Source organism: Perissodus microlepis, chromosome 23 (genome assembly GCF_051167445.1).
Source record: "Perissodus microlepis isolate ML-2025 ecotype Zambia chromosome 23, ASM5116744v1, whole genome shotgun sequence".
Taxonomy (NCBI): Eukaryota; Metazoa; Chordata; class Actinopteri; order Cichliformes; family Cichlidae; genus Perissodus; species Perissodus microlepis.
The window spans coordinates 5,263,382-5,277,755 of NC_140482.1; the positions used below are offsets into that span (position 1 = coordinate 5,263,382).

The 14,374-nt window shown below is 40.5% G+C and overlaps 1 protein-coding gene across 3 annotated transcripts in view; it reads left to right on the forward strand.

Annotated features, from left to right (window-relative positions):
* LOC146360828 (voltage-gated delayed rectifier potassium channel KCNH8-like) overlaps window positions 1-14,374 on the forward strand; it is a 60,486-nt gene that overhangs the window by 38,274 nt on the left and 7,838 nt on the right. For all 3 annotated transcript variants that reach the window (XM_084922171.1, XM_084922170.1, XM_084922169.1), the window contains exons 10-12: window positions 56-305; window positions 5,281-5,495; window positions 10,785-11,059. In XM_084922171.1, coding sequence (XP_084778297.1) covers window positions 56-305; window positions 5,281-5,495; window positions 10,785-11,059 — 740 coding nt within the window. The remainder of the gene's footprint in view (window positions 1-55; window positions 306-5,280; window positions 5,496-10,784; window positions 11,060-14,374) is intronic.

Genomic DNA, 14,374 nt, shown 5'->3' on the forward strand with positions numbered 1-14,374 from the left:
TAAAAGCAGCAGAAGTTGAGGCAGAGATTGAGCCATGTTCTCGTTCCGTCTTCAGCTGCTGAAGGACTTCCCGGATGAGCTCAGAGCCGACATCGCGATGCACTTGAATAAAGAGCTGCTGCAGCTGCCGCTCTTTGAATCGGCCAGCAGGGGGTGTCTGCGCTCCCTCTCCCTGATCATCAAGACCTCCTTTTGCGCTCCGGGGGAGTTCCTTATCCGCCAGGGTGACGCGCTCCAGGCTATCTACTTTGTATGCTCCGGCTCCATGGAAGTCCTGAAGGACAACACTGTGCTGGCCATTTTAGGTAAAGAAAAACAAAACTCATTTTGAGTACAAACCCAAACAGTTCAATCATAAATTATGTTTCCTTATTTTCTGTCATATATACACTGTTACTATGAGAGATGCTCATATTAAACATGACCAAAATTTTAAACCATGAGGTCGGTGTCCACACAAGTTATCCCTGTGACCCAAAAGCTTACGTTTATACCCTTGGCTCTGTCTTAAGTCATAGAGAAGGGTGATTTTTAATATGGTCACCTCAAGCATACAGCCCAGTCTGCCCACCTGCTTTTCAGACCCCCTGTTTGTGAGAGACTAAAGGAGTACTGACAGTTCTTTATGTAGTACACCCATTCCCAAAGTCAGAAAGTCTGCAAGACCCTTAAAAACCAGGCAATCCAATGGGGCCACCCAATAATCAAACTCTTATCAAAATACTAATCTGATCAAAAAGTGATGTATTTCCTTGAAATGTCTGCAAAAAAGAACATAAATGGCACAGGCGATTGGCAATAAATAGCTAATGCTACCCAGTCATATGCAAAGTCTTTAATGTCCAAGAGTCCAAGAATGAAAGTATAGAGTTAAATATAGGCATAAGAGATAGGAATAGTTAATGTTAATGCCTAGAATCAGGTAAAAAGTATTAAGTACATGAGTGGTGATGCACCCTAGGGAAGTAAGTGTCGGAGCATTAGGCCTTGTGCCACGCCTGTCTTGGACTCTAGACCATAGAAGCTCTCCTTGATTTTGGTAGGAAACAGGCTTAAAAACCAGCATTTATCTGAGAGTGCACGAGGATGGAGCTAAAGAGGGCCTGCAGTCATTTCTTAGTATGATTAATAGAGTTCAGTGAGCTTCAGAGGAAAAGAGCGCTGTCATTATTGCGTTCGTTGAGTGCCAGATAGCCGTCGTGGGAGGTTTGCTCTCGAGTCGAGTCATCAAAACCTCTTTCAGCTCTTCATTCGTGGCCATTACCGTTGCATGGTCTCTCTTTGTGCTGCAGTGAGAATTGGAAATTGAGTGAAATGTTTGCACAGAAAGATGACCCAAAGGTGATCCAGGTGAAACTAACAATTTAGTTGCAGAAGCTTACATCAGCTGTTAGTTAAACAGTGGCGGCACTTTGCCAGCTCCGGTATGACATTTGTGCACAAGTACAAATGTAGGGTTGCCCCTATGAAGTAACAATATTTCAAAATGCTGGAAAAATTATTTCTAGAGTTGTGATGGTGGCATGTAAGGTTGCTTTTAAAACACACGGGAAATCAACCAAGTGCCAAAGACAGGAAGACAAAATAGAAGATAAGGAATCTTCCTTTTTAATCTCATCTGCTTGCAAGCAAATATGTTTTGTCTGGTTTCAGTGCTGTGTGCAAAGATGGAAAAAGGCTGTTTAACACTAAGGTCGTTATTAGGTTTTCAAGATTTAATAGCCGGCTTTTATGGAGACGAACATAATTAAGAAGAGCGGCCCAGAGCTTATAAAACTGCAGTCATATTAAACCGTCCCTGTGGGCAACAATAAACACCCCATCAGATGGAAGATGGAGTGTGACCCAGGGATTGATGAGACCGTTTGGGAGCACCCATGACCCCTAAAGCAAACCTATAAACAACATTAATGTGTGAATTAATGAATTATTCATTTCTCCACTTAGCTGCGGTGGAACAAGTTGTAGACATGTTGACATGCTGTCAGACACTATACGTGCACTATACGTAAACAGTGTCAGACATCCAGCTGTTGCGGAGCGAGACTCGTCCTATCCCGCAAGTATTTTATTGAGGTGAGGGCTGTTTGTCAGAAAGAAGAAAAAAAAAAAAGAGGCTAAAAAGCTCTGGGATATGGGAGATAATCTGTGGGTTCAGGATGTTTGAGCCAATTTCAATGCAAAAAAGAAGCACAGAGACAGCAGCTTCACTTAAGAGCGGGGAATGGCTAACAACCTCAAACCACCACTGAGAATATTCCTGCAGTTTCACCTTTAAATTGCACCGCAAGCAGCTTGTTAAACAGCTGAAATCACCAACCTGGGTCAATGTCATACCGCCACAATAAGAGCCTCTCCAGGGTCTTGTCCTACAACACGTACATCGACACGCTTTCCATTCCGACGTGGATAAAACAGAATACAGAATCATAAACACACTCGCAAACAGCACTGGAATCAGTTCAGGTCCACATGAAGTGGAGGTAACAAATTAGCAACAATGTTTTTCATTTTAATGAGCTAACTGGTGTAAATAATAAAGTGACTGCTGCCTACAGAGGAGAGACAGCAAACTCGTTAGTATGTCTGACCTGCATGTGTTATGGGTGCACACATGCAGGCATGAAAGCATGCATTTCTTGCTTTCTTATACATATAGAGGTGAGCAAACAGTGCTTTTTTTCTTATCACAGTATTCCTGTCTGCTCTTTCTCTCACACACATGCGCACAAATTGGTGTGGCATTGCCACTTTGGATTTACAGCTCAGGAGACGACAGTGTGGTAAAGAGGGGAAGCAGAAGAAGGAAATGCTGACCTTCTATTCCAATTCATAGCTGTTTATTTGTACTTCTGTCTAACAATACATGTCACCTTGTCATGGTCTGTGAGTCTTGTTGTAGGTGTTCTAAGGTTTTCCTTATTTCTATAAATATTGTTTTTTTTCCTTTTTTTTGCCTGTCCCGTTTGGTTCTTTTGCCATCAGAATTATTGTCTAAAGGCGAAGAAAGATGCCCAATTTACTTTACCAAATTGACCATCCCAGCCTTGCCGTAATGGTCTATTTGATTCACCTTTTATTGTTTATTTTATTTATTTTCACTTGCTAGATACGGGACAGACTTGAATGAGGAAAAGAAAAGGGAGAAAGGAAGAGGGGGAAAAAACAGCGGAGAAGAGGGATAAAGGGCAAAAAAACAAAAAAACAACAAAATAAGCAGACAAAAAAATACATATATCAATCACCTGGATCACCTGTTGAGAAAGAAAAAAGAAAAGAAGCAGAAGAAAACAAGAGCAATACAATAAACAACATCACGATGATATATGGGAATATAACAGTAAATACTAAATATTAAACATTATTGTGCAGCACGTAATATCGACAGCGCACAGTGTCTATAAATATTGTAAAGGCTTCTGTGATTTTATGGTTGTTTCTTTGTTCATAGTTTTCTGAGGCATATCTTGATTTCTGTGCATTTCCACGATTATTCTGGTATTATGAGTTTCTTGGTGTTTTAGAACTCGAGTTTCTATCAGTTTTCTAAAGTCATATATTGGATTCGTTATTTATTTAGGCTAGCTTTCCCAGTTACTTCCTGTTTTATTTTGGTAGTCTTTTGTCCCTTGTAATTTGTCCCTAGTTTTGCTTCACTTGACAAATTTTCATTAATTAGTTTAAACTGTACCTTGTCTCACCAGCTGTCTCTCATCCTCCTGATAAGCTATCAGGCTATCTCTCTGTGTCTTTTTAGTATTCAGTCTGTCTCTGTGTCTTCTGTGTCTGCATTTGGGTTCTTATCTTGAAATACGTGGCACATGCTCTCACCTCAGAGTTTATTTCCAGTGGGAGCACTTTGCCAGCTCTGCCACCATGTGCTGCTTGTAGCATGGCAAATGCTTGCATATTAGTATTTTGGGGAATGGTCCACAATAAATCAGCTAAATACATTTAGAGAATCAAAGGAAAAGGGTGGTTGTAGGGCAAAATGTATATTTGCATTTGATATTATGTATGATAACATCAGAATGTTGATATTGACTCTTCAGTGTGCAAGCTAGTTTATTAAGCTAGTTTTAATTATTTAGTTTTATTTGGTAGTTTAGTTCAGTAGTTTTCAGCCTAGGGATTTAGGCCCTCTCCTGGGAACCATAACATAGATAAACAGATGTGAACATACTTACTGTGATATTACCCAACGGGTTGTATTGAAGTCTTGATATGGCCACACTGCCATACTTGTCAGTACAGCCAGATGTGACTAGTTAGTTTGGTTAGCAAGTTTTATCTACTGTTTTAACTGATGCCCACTGATTGGTGCGAACACAGACATAAAGTAATACTAGAATTTCACTCATGTGAGTACAGAAATTTTTTTCTTAGTAACAATAAAACATATCTGAAGTCAAGCTTTTCTTTTGCTAAAATAAATTTTCCACAGTATGACATGAAACAGTGGGTAAACACAGGTGAAACTAGTCACAAAAAGCTCACATCCAAAAAGAGCTGAACCACTAAAGTAGACATTAGTAACACCCATGTTTACTTTAATGCTCTGGTAACGAGGCCCAAGAGCAAACGGACTTTTCTGAAATGTTAAAATTGAACTACTAGCTTCCCAGCTACCATAGCAAGCTAGCTATGCTAGCAAGTTAGATGCATGAGTCCCAAGCCAAGTGCATTCAACTCAGTCACATCACAGCCAGGAGCTGTACACACCAGGCTGCTGTGGTAGTTTAGTTAACTGATGTTAAATGTCAAAAGAAGTAATGTGATGCTAGTGGAAGTTGTGTTGGTCAAGTGTCTCTCCCCCGCAGTTAAGGCTTGACTAGAAGCAGTTACTTATTTTGCATTACTTTTTATTGTTATTTAATCCACTCAACACTGACTTGATTTTCTTTCTTTCTTTCTTTCTCACTCCCAGAAGGATCCTCTCCATTTTCACTTAGTGGCTTTCATTCTTTTGTTTCATTGTTTAAACAGAAGTATGTAGGCTACTTGCAAAAGAAATAAATGGAGTGAGGTTGGGCCAGTAGGATGGTCAGGTCTCTCCCAGTGTTATTACAAACCTTTTACATTGCCACTGCTGTAGTTTAAAGTATTTTTAAGTCACCATTTTTTGCCAACAGAAGTCTAAACCATAGCTCTGTTTTTTGATCATCTTATTAAAAAACAAAACAGATGCTAGATGTGATAAGGAGTCCTCTATCAAGTGCCGGGCTACTTCTTAACACCTCACACACACTGTTTACTGTCTATTGTGTCTCTGCTTTCCAGGTCGCGGTGACTTGATTGGCTCTGACTGTCTGACACAGGAGGAAGTTATAAAGACCAACGCCTGTGTGAAAGCATTAACCTACTGTGATCTGCAGTACATCAGCCTCAAAGGGCTGCGTGAGGTGCTCTGCCTCTATCCCGATTACGCTCAGAAGTTCATCACGGAAATCCGGAACGATCTGACGTACAATCTACGAGAAGGGCACAACACTGAGGTACAACAACTGCCAAACATCACTACATTACCTTTGTTGTCAAGTAGCAATTTTACCACATTAACTTTAGTTTCAGGCTAAACATTATTTTTGAAGCAACACACATTATAAATCCAGTGGTGATATTTTATCAGTGATGTTCAATGCAATAAGAAGAAGAACAAATAAACTCAAGGTGCCAGCAGTGACTGGTGGTTGGTAGAAGGAGGTAAAGCACTTGGATTGTTCTCCACAGCCACATATCCTATCAACATGTTTACAGCCAGATGGGATGTATAATCCCTCCATTATGCTCTGGGTTGATTTAAGGGACAGAGCAGATGCCACCCCAAAAAAACACCCTTCCACTGGAGAGCCATTATAAATGTTATGGGTCCTTCTTACCCTAGCTTTAAGATTTATTATTATTATTTTTTCTTTTAAATGTGGACCCCAATGCAATGTGAAATAGGCAGAAGAAAAAGCAACAAGCCAGAAACACGAAGCCCTGAAATCGGCAAAAATGGCAAAAATGTGAATAAGGAAAAAAGTGAGAGGAACACTGAGAACGAGCAGAGGTGACCAAGAAGATGGAAGGACAGGGTACAGGGAGAAAGCAGGACAATTAAACACAGAACAAAAGGCAAAAGAAATGAAGGTGGCGGAAAAAATCATAAAAGTTGAGGGGAAAAGGCAAAGGCAGGAAGTAAATCAACAAGAGGCGCAGAAGGAAACGCAAATGCCAAAATAAAAATATCACTAAAAACTGAACAATTACTTAACAAAAACATGACAAAGTCATGGCAAACTCATTTTATAGTCACTCTACATAACTTATGTGCAGAACTACGGCTATGTCATTACCTGCATTCGTAAAAGCGTCACCAATTCACCTGTGACATGTGTTCCTTAACCAAGATTATTTTGCTTCACAAAGGGCGAAAATGATATCAATTGATATCAATACACACCTCCTCTAATTGGCTAAAAGAAAAAAGATTAAAGTACCCCTAATCACGAACCAAATTCTAGTTATTACAATTAGTTTTCATTGCCTTGATCAAGTGTAAAACCTGACTCATGCTAATAATACATTTTAAATGTAACAGCCACGAAAATAGTTTGTCTGTGTCTTAGATTAGTATCAGTTGTGCAATGATCTCCTCCACCCATTTTTTTTTTTTACGCCATGCCACGGCGATGGCTTTGCACTTGAAAAGGATTAGCCATCTGGACCGGGACTGAGGAGGAACCCGCGACTTCTGCTTGAGACGCAGCCAGCGGATAAAGACACGATCTAAACACGAGGATTCACATGCCAGGGCTTTACAGATGGATCTCAGCTGTAGCATGCACATGAAAAACCAGCTTACACTAGAAATATGTCACATTTTTACTGTGAGTAAGCTTGCTAATGAGCACAGAGGCAAGAGAAACCATCAAGGTGGCAAAGACAGTCAAACATAAGGCCCAGGGGCCAGAATTAGCCCTCCAAAGACTCCAGTCTGGTCCCCTGGAAAAATTTAAAGAATGGCATGAATTTTAGACTTTTAACTGTATTTTAATACTTTTTTTTACAGCTCTTCCTACTGATAAAGACCTCACCCATAACCATTCAGTCTGTACCAAAGTAAATAAGTAATAGATAAACAATTAGATGATAGAAGGTTGCAGTTTTTTCACTATCTACTGTAAAAATTGATGATTTTTACAGTGGGTTCACCAGTGGGCTGTAATGTTACAGTTTTACAATTTAAGGCCAAAGTCATGTAAACTGGGCTCTGTGTGGTCCACAATGTAAAATGAGTTTGACATTCAAGGTCAAGGTCAAATTTATTTATATAGCACATTTCAAACAGCCGATGCTGCACAAAGTTCTTAACAATATAAAAATGGTATTAAAAAGCAACAATGTAATACAATAATAACAATAAAAAACAATAATAGGACAATAAAAGAATTAAAACAATAACTAAACTAATTCAAATAAGACCAAAATGCTTGGGTCATAGTGTGTTAAAAGCCAGGGCATAGAAATGTGTCTTTAGTAAGGATTTAAATTGCTCAAGTGTTTGTGCAGAGTTAATATTTAAGGGGAGACTATTCCAGAGTCTGGGACCTGCCACAGAGAAGGATCTATCACCACGGGATTTGAGATTAGTCCGTGGGATGGACAGCATTAGTTTTGAGCTAGACCTCGTGATTTTTCCTGGAGCATAGGCAGAGAGGAGCTCAGACAGGTAAGGAGGGGCTCGGGCATTAAGTGACTTAAAAACAAAAAGTAAAAGTTTAAATTGGATCCTGTAGGAGACAGGAAGCCAGTGTAAAGAAGCTAAAACTGGGGTTATATGCTCTCTCCGTTTGGTACCAGTTAGCAGGCGAGCAGCTGCATTTTGAACCATCTGAAGATGATGGATGGTGGCCTGATCTAGACCATAATACAATGAATTGCAGTAGTCTAATCTGCAAGTAAGAAAAAGGTGAATAACACGCTCAAAGACGTTAGCCGGGAGGTATGGCTTTACCTTGGCTAGCTGTCTTAACTGAAAAAAACAGGACTGAACTACTGCACTCACCTGCTTATTCAATTTAAAAGAACCATCAATGTAGACACCGAGGTTTTTTACATGTGTTTTACAATACGAGGAAAGGGCGCCCAGAGTGCTGTCGATATGATTAAAGTTGCCAAAAATGACAACCTCAGTTTTATTTTCATTTAGCTTTAAAAAATTTAATGACAATGATTCATATAGTATAACAAAAAAAGAGAGAAAAATATGTAAATAAAACCGAAATGACTTGTTTTTTTGTTGTTGTTCTTGTATAAAAACATCACTGCTGTTAGAAATCCTAACCTTGTCCCATTTTTAAGTGTAGTATAATAAAGTCAGATTTCACCTGGTATGAAATGATTGCAGCAATTTCTTACTAAATATTAGATTTTGCCATAAACATTTCACTTAACATTTATTGCTAAATTCATTCTGCCTGAAAATAACCTAGTTTCACATTCTGAAATTTAATAATTTAGAAGATAAAATTAAATCTTTAAGCCTTACAAGATAAATGTGGTCATGTTTTCAAACAGGTTAAGCAAACACAGTTAAAATCCAACTCTGTTCCAGCTGAATTTTACTCGAAAGATGTATCAAAACAAGTTTTCAAAGCCAAGAACAGTTTTGGGAAAATATGGGCTTAATTCTGTCAACAAGAATAATTAAATTGGTGCATTGACAAGACACCAGTTTGAGATGATTTGAGCTTTGTGAGTTGTCCAACTTTGTGCTGCCATCAGAAGATGGTACACGTGGACATGGTCAGCAACAATACTCAGACAGGTTGTGGTAAATGGTAAATGGCCTGTATTTGTATAGCGCTTCACTAGTCCCTAAGGACCCCAAAGCGCTTTACACATCCAGTCATCCACCCATTCACACACACATTCACACATGATGTTTAAATGTTGCTCGGCTGGTACTTAAGACGCCCAAAATGTGTCAAAAAGATATCCTCCACACCATTACACCACCAACAGGGGGATCTATTAAAAGATATGATGGAGCCATGCTTTTGTGTTGCGTACCCAGAAATGCAGACTCGCCAGACCGGAAAATGTTTTTCCTGTCTTCTGTTTTCCAGTTGTGGTGATCCTTTGTGAAATGTAGTGTCAGTTTCCTGGTCTCAAATGAAAGAAGTAAAACCACTCACTGGATAGTTTCTTTTTTTAAGATCATTCTCTGGAAAACCTAGAGATGGTTGTTTGGGCAGATTCATGCTCCAAGTCACTTAAATCACCTTTCTTCCCCATTCTAAATGCCCTGACTTGCTGTCATGTGATTGGCTGATTAGATATTTGCATTAACAGGTAGTTTCAAATCAAGATGGACGCAGATCCAGCATGAAAGGATAAGAATAAATCTCAAACTCACTGCACCAAACTTGTCAGCAACTTACAGTCACAAACCCACATATGGAGTTTATATATATGCACGTGCAGCAAAAGCAGCGGTGCATCCTTAAGTGGGTGTAGCGTGGGACTAAAAATAGTGCTGTCAGATGTGTGTGGGAGGGGCAGGGTCATCCCCAGATGGATAAAAATAGAGCGATATCCAGATGGAGACGAGACGAGGAAAACATCCAGATGAAGGCGAAGCTGCAGGGGAAGAAGGAGGAAGAACCTTGCTGATGTTTGCATTCACGTGCCAACACACAAAGAAATCCACACGCACAGTCATATTTCCATCACTTACAGAAGACAATTACTTTCATTCATTTCCTGGAGACTCACTTCACAGTGATGTGATTGTGTCAACACATTTATGCCCTCTAAGTGTAAGCATAATGCAGATAGCGGGCTAACATAACACAACATATTTGCACTTGCTAAAAGATTCAGAAACTCACACACGCAACATGTTACTGGTCACACTCCAGCCCAGTGTTCATACATACACCGTTTTCCACACCTGCAAACCCAACAACAATAACTTCCCGGTGGCCTTTTTGTGGCACGCTGCTTATCAAGACTGCACGTGCTGCTCACATACTACACACAGACCCACACACACTGAAACTCCAAACAGTCCCTTCTCCGCTTAGTTCCCTCCAGGCAAACCTCTGCTAAAATTAAACCTCTGTGATCTAAAAATACCAAGCAGGCACGTGAGCCCAAGACTGGATGAAGAAGACAACAAGCAGAGGAGAGAGGAGGGGAAGGGTGGTGGTGACAGGGGGAAACAAAAATTGAGGACAAGGGAGAATAGAGGGAAAAGAGAAAATGGGGTTGCATGCCAGCTTTTTTAATCAGCTTTTGAACTGGAGCATGTGAGAATGCATAAATGCAAAAAGAGAAAAGGCGCAGGAGATACAACCAACAACCTTTTAATACAATGCATCTACTGCCTACAACACGCTGAGTGCAGGAATTAAACTCTCTGTTTAGTTCAGTTGGTTCACCTCACACAGACTGACTGTCAGCGACTGGAGCGTTTGCTTTGAATGAGAACGCTTCTTTGCAGGGCTGCTCATAAAATGAATGGAGATGAGAGCCGTTGCAGCTGTTGTGAATGGCGAGTCTCTACTCTGATCAGTGCTTTGAGTAACTCAGCAGCTCCCCCTACTGATCAGCGAGTGACATGACACCATTCCTGATTTCTCTCAAAAAGCTTTTCAGATTGTTTTGTGTTTTCACTTTAAAGACTAAAAAAGGTAATCTGTAGGGAAAAAAGAATAATATTTCAATATTTATTTCAGTCTTGCTGAAAATTTATGATGTTTTCTAACCTCCTATCTTAACTTCTGCCCCATCAGGGAGACTGTGAGAGTAATGGAGGAATCATGAAAAAGCTTCCTTCCATTAAGGAAGATGAGGAGGGCTCAGGGTCCGAGGGCGAACACTCCCCTCTGCCCAAGATGTCATCCCTTGGCAGACTGGGCCGCGGCCTGCGTTCCCCCCTCCGCTCCCCTCTTCGCTCCCCGCTTCTGCCGCCGAGGCCCTTCCGGCCAGCAAGTGATCCCGTCCGGCCCTCCAGCCTGCAGATCCCTGTTGTGAGCTTCAGCTGCCTGCAGCCGGACCTCAGCCCTCGGTAGGGAGCCATTCACGGATTTATTGACTCGGTACTTAGCATTAGATTCGCCTGGAGGAGTTCATTCACTGGTAAATAATCCTCAGTGGGAATTTGGCCTGAATTGCTTGTCACTTGTGACATTATTCATAAACACAAACCCTCCACAGGCTAATTTGCATGGAGTCCCTAGAGAGGTGGCAGCAGACTCTGGGCTTGGGGAATCAATTTATTTTGGCTCAGCTGTGTGAGGGCGCAGACGAGCATAAATTGTGCCACTGTGTCAGTTTTACAAAAAAACATGTAGGGAAAAGCAGGATTACAGTTGTATTTTTTAAAAAAGAAAAAAAAAGTCACCTACCTTTAATGATTGCTTTTAGTAAACTGGGCACAACCAGTAAAGCAGCACAGACACCCACACTGTCTCTACCTTTTCTTCATCTAATGCCTTATACCCAGACGCCAGCACTGGGTTGCAGATGGAGGGTGATTCTTGGCACATGGCTTTTTAATCATGTTTCATTAAAAAAAAAAAAAAAAAGGCACAGTTAGATTTCTTCAATAAAGTTGAGTTCAAAGCACACAAACATATGAATTACTGTCTTGTTGGATTTTTTTTTTTAATGAAACTGTTAAAATTGTTTAAAAGCACTTTTTTTTTCTAATGTTCACCAAAGTTGGTAAAAATAGTCTTAAATCCATTTTCTACTTCGTATCCATGTCTGGATTAGTCGGCAGGCTAAGCTGAGAAACCCAGACCTTCCTCTCCTACCTCCCACAGCTCTTCAGGGTGGATACAAAGGTATTGCCATGCTGGCTGAGAGGCAGATCACAGACATGCTCTGGCATATCAGAAGTGTGCACCCGGTCTCCCAGTAGGACGTTGTTCCATGAATTGCTATCTTACCATGGTGGAGGGGTTTGCTTGCCCATGTTGGGATAGCAACCATTCAGCCTGAGAGGTTTGGCCCTTTATTCGGGACAAATTGGTCCTATGTGAGAGATTCAGAAAAACCCTTAGATGCTGACAAGATCAAGGAATAGTTCACCCTGACCAAGACATAATCACTGGAGCTTCATCCTGGAGCCAGGCCCTGGGTAGGGGCTCGAGAACGAGCACCATTTGGTTGGGCCTGCTCATTCTCGAGCCCAGCCAGGCCTAGCATAAATGAGGTCTACCACTCGGAGAAAGCACCATAGGGGTTCAATGCACTTTGGCTTGAGCAGCAGTCAGGCACCCTGTCGGCCTTGCTTACCAATCTTAAAATCCAGCCTTTCAAAGGTTATCTTATAGATATTTTTTTCAACAGTGTTTGTCCATTAAAGACAAACCACCGGTAAAGCTGCCGAACAGGAAGTGAAGTTGTAATTTAGCAACTTTTGATCGACTGAAACTTGTTAAACATGGTAAATACACTTTCAACCATTTTCAGGGAACATACAAGGGAGTGATGTACAAAGACAACAAGGGTTCAGTTGTTTTAAGAACAATTTCAGCATTTTTTGTAAGTTTTTCCAAACAGCCAACACAGTACAAGAAGCTAAAAAGCTATTAGGCTTACCTCACATCTCAAATGATTTTCATCATTCTATAAACTTCAAAACATATTCACTAGTTTCTGTGTGTTAAACCCTTTTTGCACTAATGCAGTTGTGGTCAGAAGTTTGCATGAACAGCATGATAATTTAAGGCTTTTAATGAATTCTTTGAACCTCTCTTTTTTCCTGGGTGGAATGATTGCACAGCATACATCTTTAATGACTTTAAAAACAAGAATTCGGTGCATGAGCTTGGATTTATTTGGGGTTTTCTCTGATGCAAACAGGGCCAAAAGTATGCATACAGCCTCATATATATTAATACATTCCATACTAACAATTTGGTTGAAAGCTTGTTGATGGTAGGCATCAATCTTCAATACGGATAAGTTCGGGGCATTGGCAAGGCTTAATTATCCTGCTTTATCCACTTAAAATTTGATAAATCATTCACTGCAACATATCCTCCTGTGTTCCTTCAGAAAGTACACATGGTATACAGGTCAAAGAATTCACCTTTAATCATGTGGAAAAAAAAGCCACATGAATTAGATCCCTATAAATTGGGCCATTTGTTTACAGATGATGGTGGATGATGGGCCAGTGAGAATGAGGAAGGAAGGTCTGCCGGTCGTAGAAGATGTGCGCCTCTCCCTGAGCCTGGTTCTGCTGGAGGTTTCTTCCTGTTAAAAGGGAGTTTTTCCTTCCAACTGTTGCCAAAATGCTTGCTCACAGGGGCTCATATGATTGTTGGGGTTTCTGTGTTGTATTATTGTAGGGTCTACCTTGCAATATTAAGCGACTTGAGTTGACTGTTGCTGTGATTTGGAACTGTATAAATAAATACATTGAAAGTGAAAGTGAAAGAAGTAAAGCAAATGAGGAAGGAGGACAAACAGTGCATCTACACTTTAAGTGCCTTCACTGTTGCATGGACTGTCCACACTTTCTGTCAAGAAAATAGAAGACGACAAAAGCAGTGAAAAGTACATTATCATGTGTTAAGATGTTGGTTTCCGTCAGTCTGCTCGGGTTTTGCTTGGTTCTATGACCACCCCACATTCACAAATCTTTTTTGCCCTGACCCTCACATCCTTTGCACCTCACTGCAGAGTAGTGGAATTTTTCTCATCATAGCAGTGGAAGATTTCTGACAGAAATCCCTCAATAGAAAACCTCTTAAATTCCATGAAAGAGGCCGATAGGGATGCTTCCATAGAGGATATTCAAGGCTGGATTAGACATACCAGGGCATATTTCCCATGCTGCCTGGTGAGGGAATAAAATCCTTTGTGATGTTGATGAAATTTTGTGGTTGGATCCAGACCACAGAAAGGATGGTGGGGTACCCCAGCTGTCATTAGAGCCACAGTACATACTTGCATTTGTTCATTTTCTGCATCTAAGCATTTCCTTTCAAAATGTTCCTGTCTTCATTTCATATGGGTTTCTTTTTTTTTTTTTTTTTTTTTTGCCTGTCCTGTTTGGCTCTTTTGCCATCAGAATTATTGTCTAAAGGCAAAGAAAGATGCCCAACGGATTTACTTTACCAAATTGACCATCCCAGCCTTGCCGTAATGGTCCATTTGATTCACCTTTTATTGTTTCTTTTATTTTCACTTGCTGAATACGGGACAGACTTGACTGGGGGAAAGAAGGGGAGAAAGAAAGAGGGAAAGAGAAACAGCTGAGAAGAGGGACAAGGGCAAAAAACAAAAACCAACAGAATGGGCAGAAAAAAAAAAAAAAAAAATGCATCTATCGATCACCTGGATCACCTGTTGAGAAAGAAAAAAG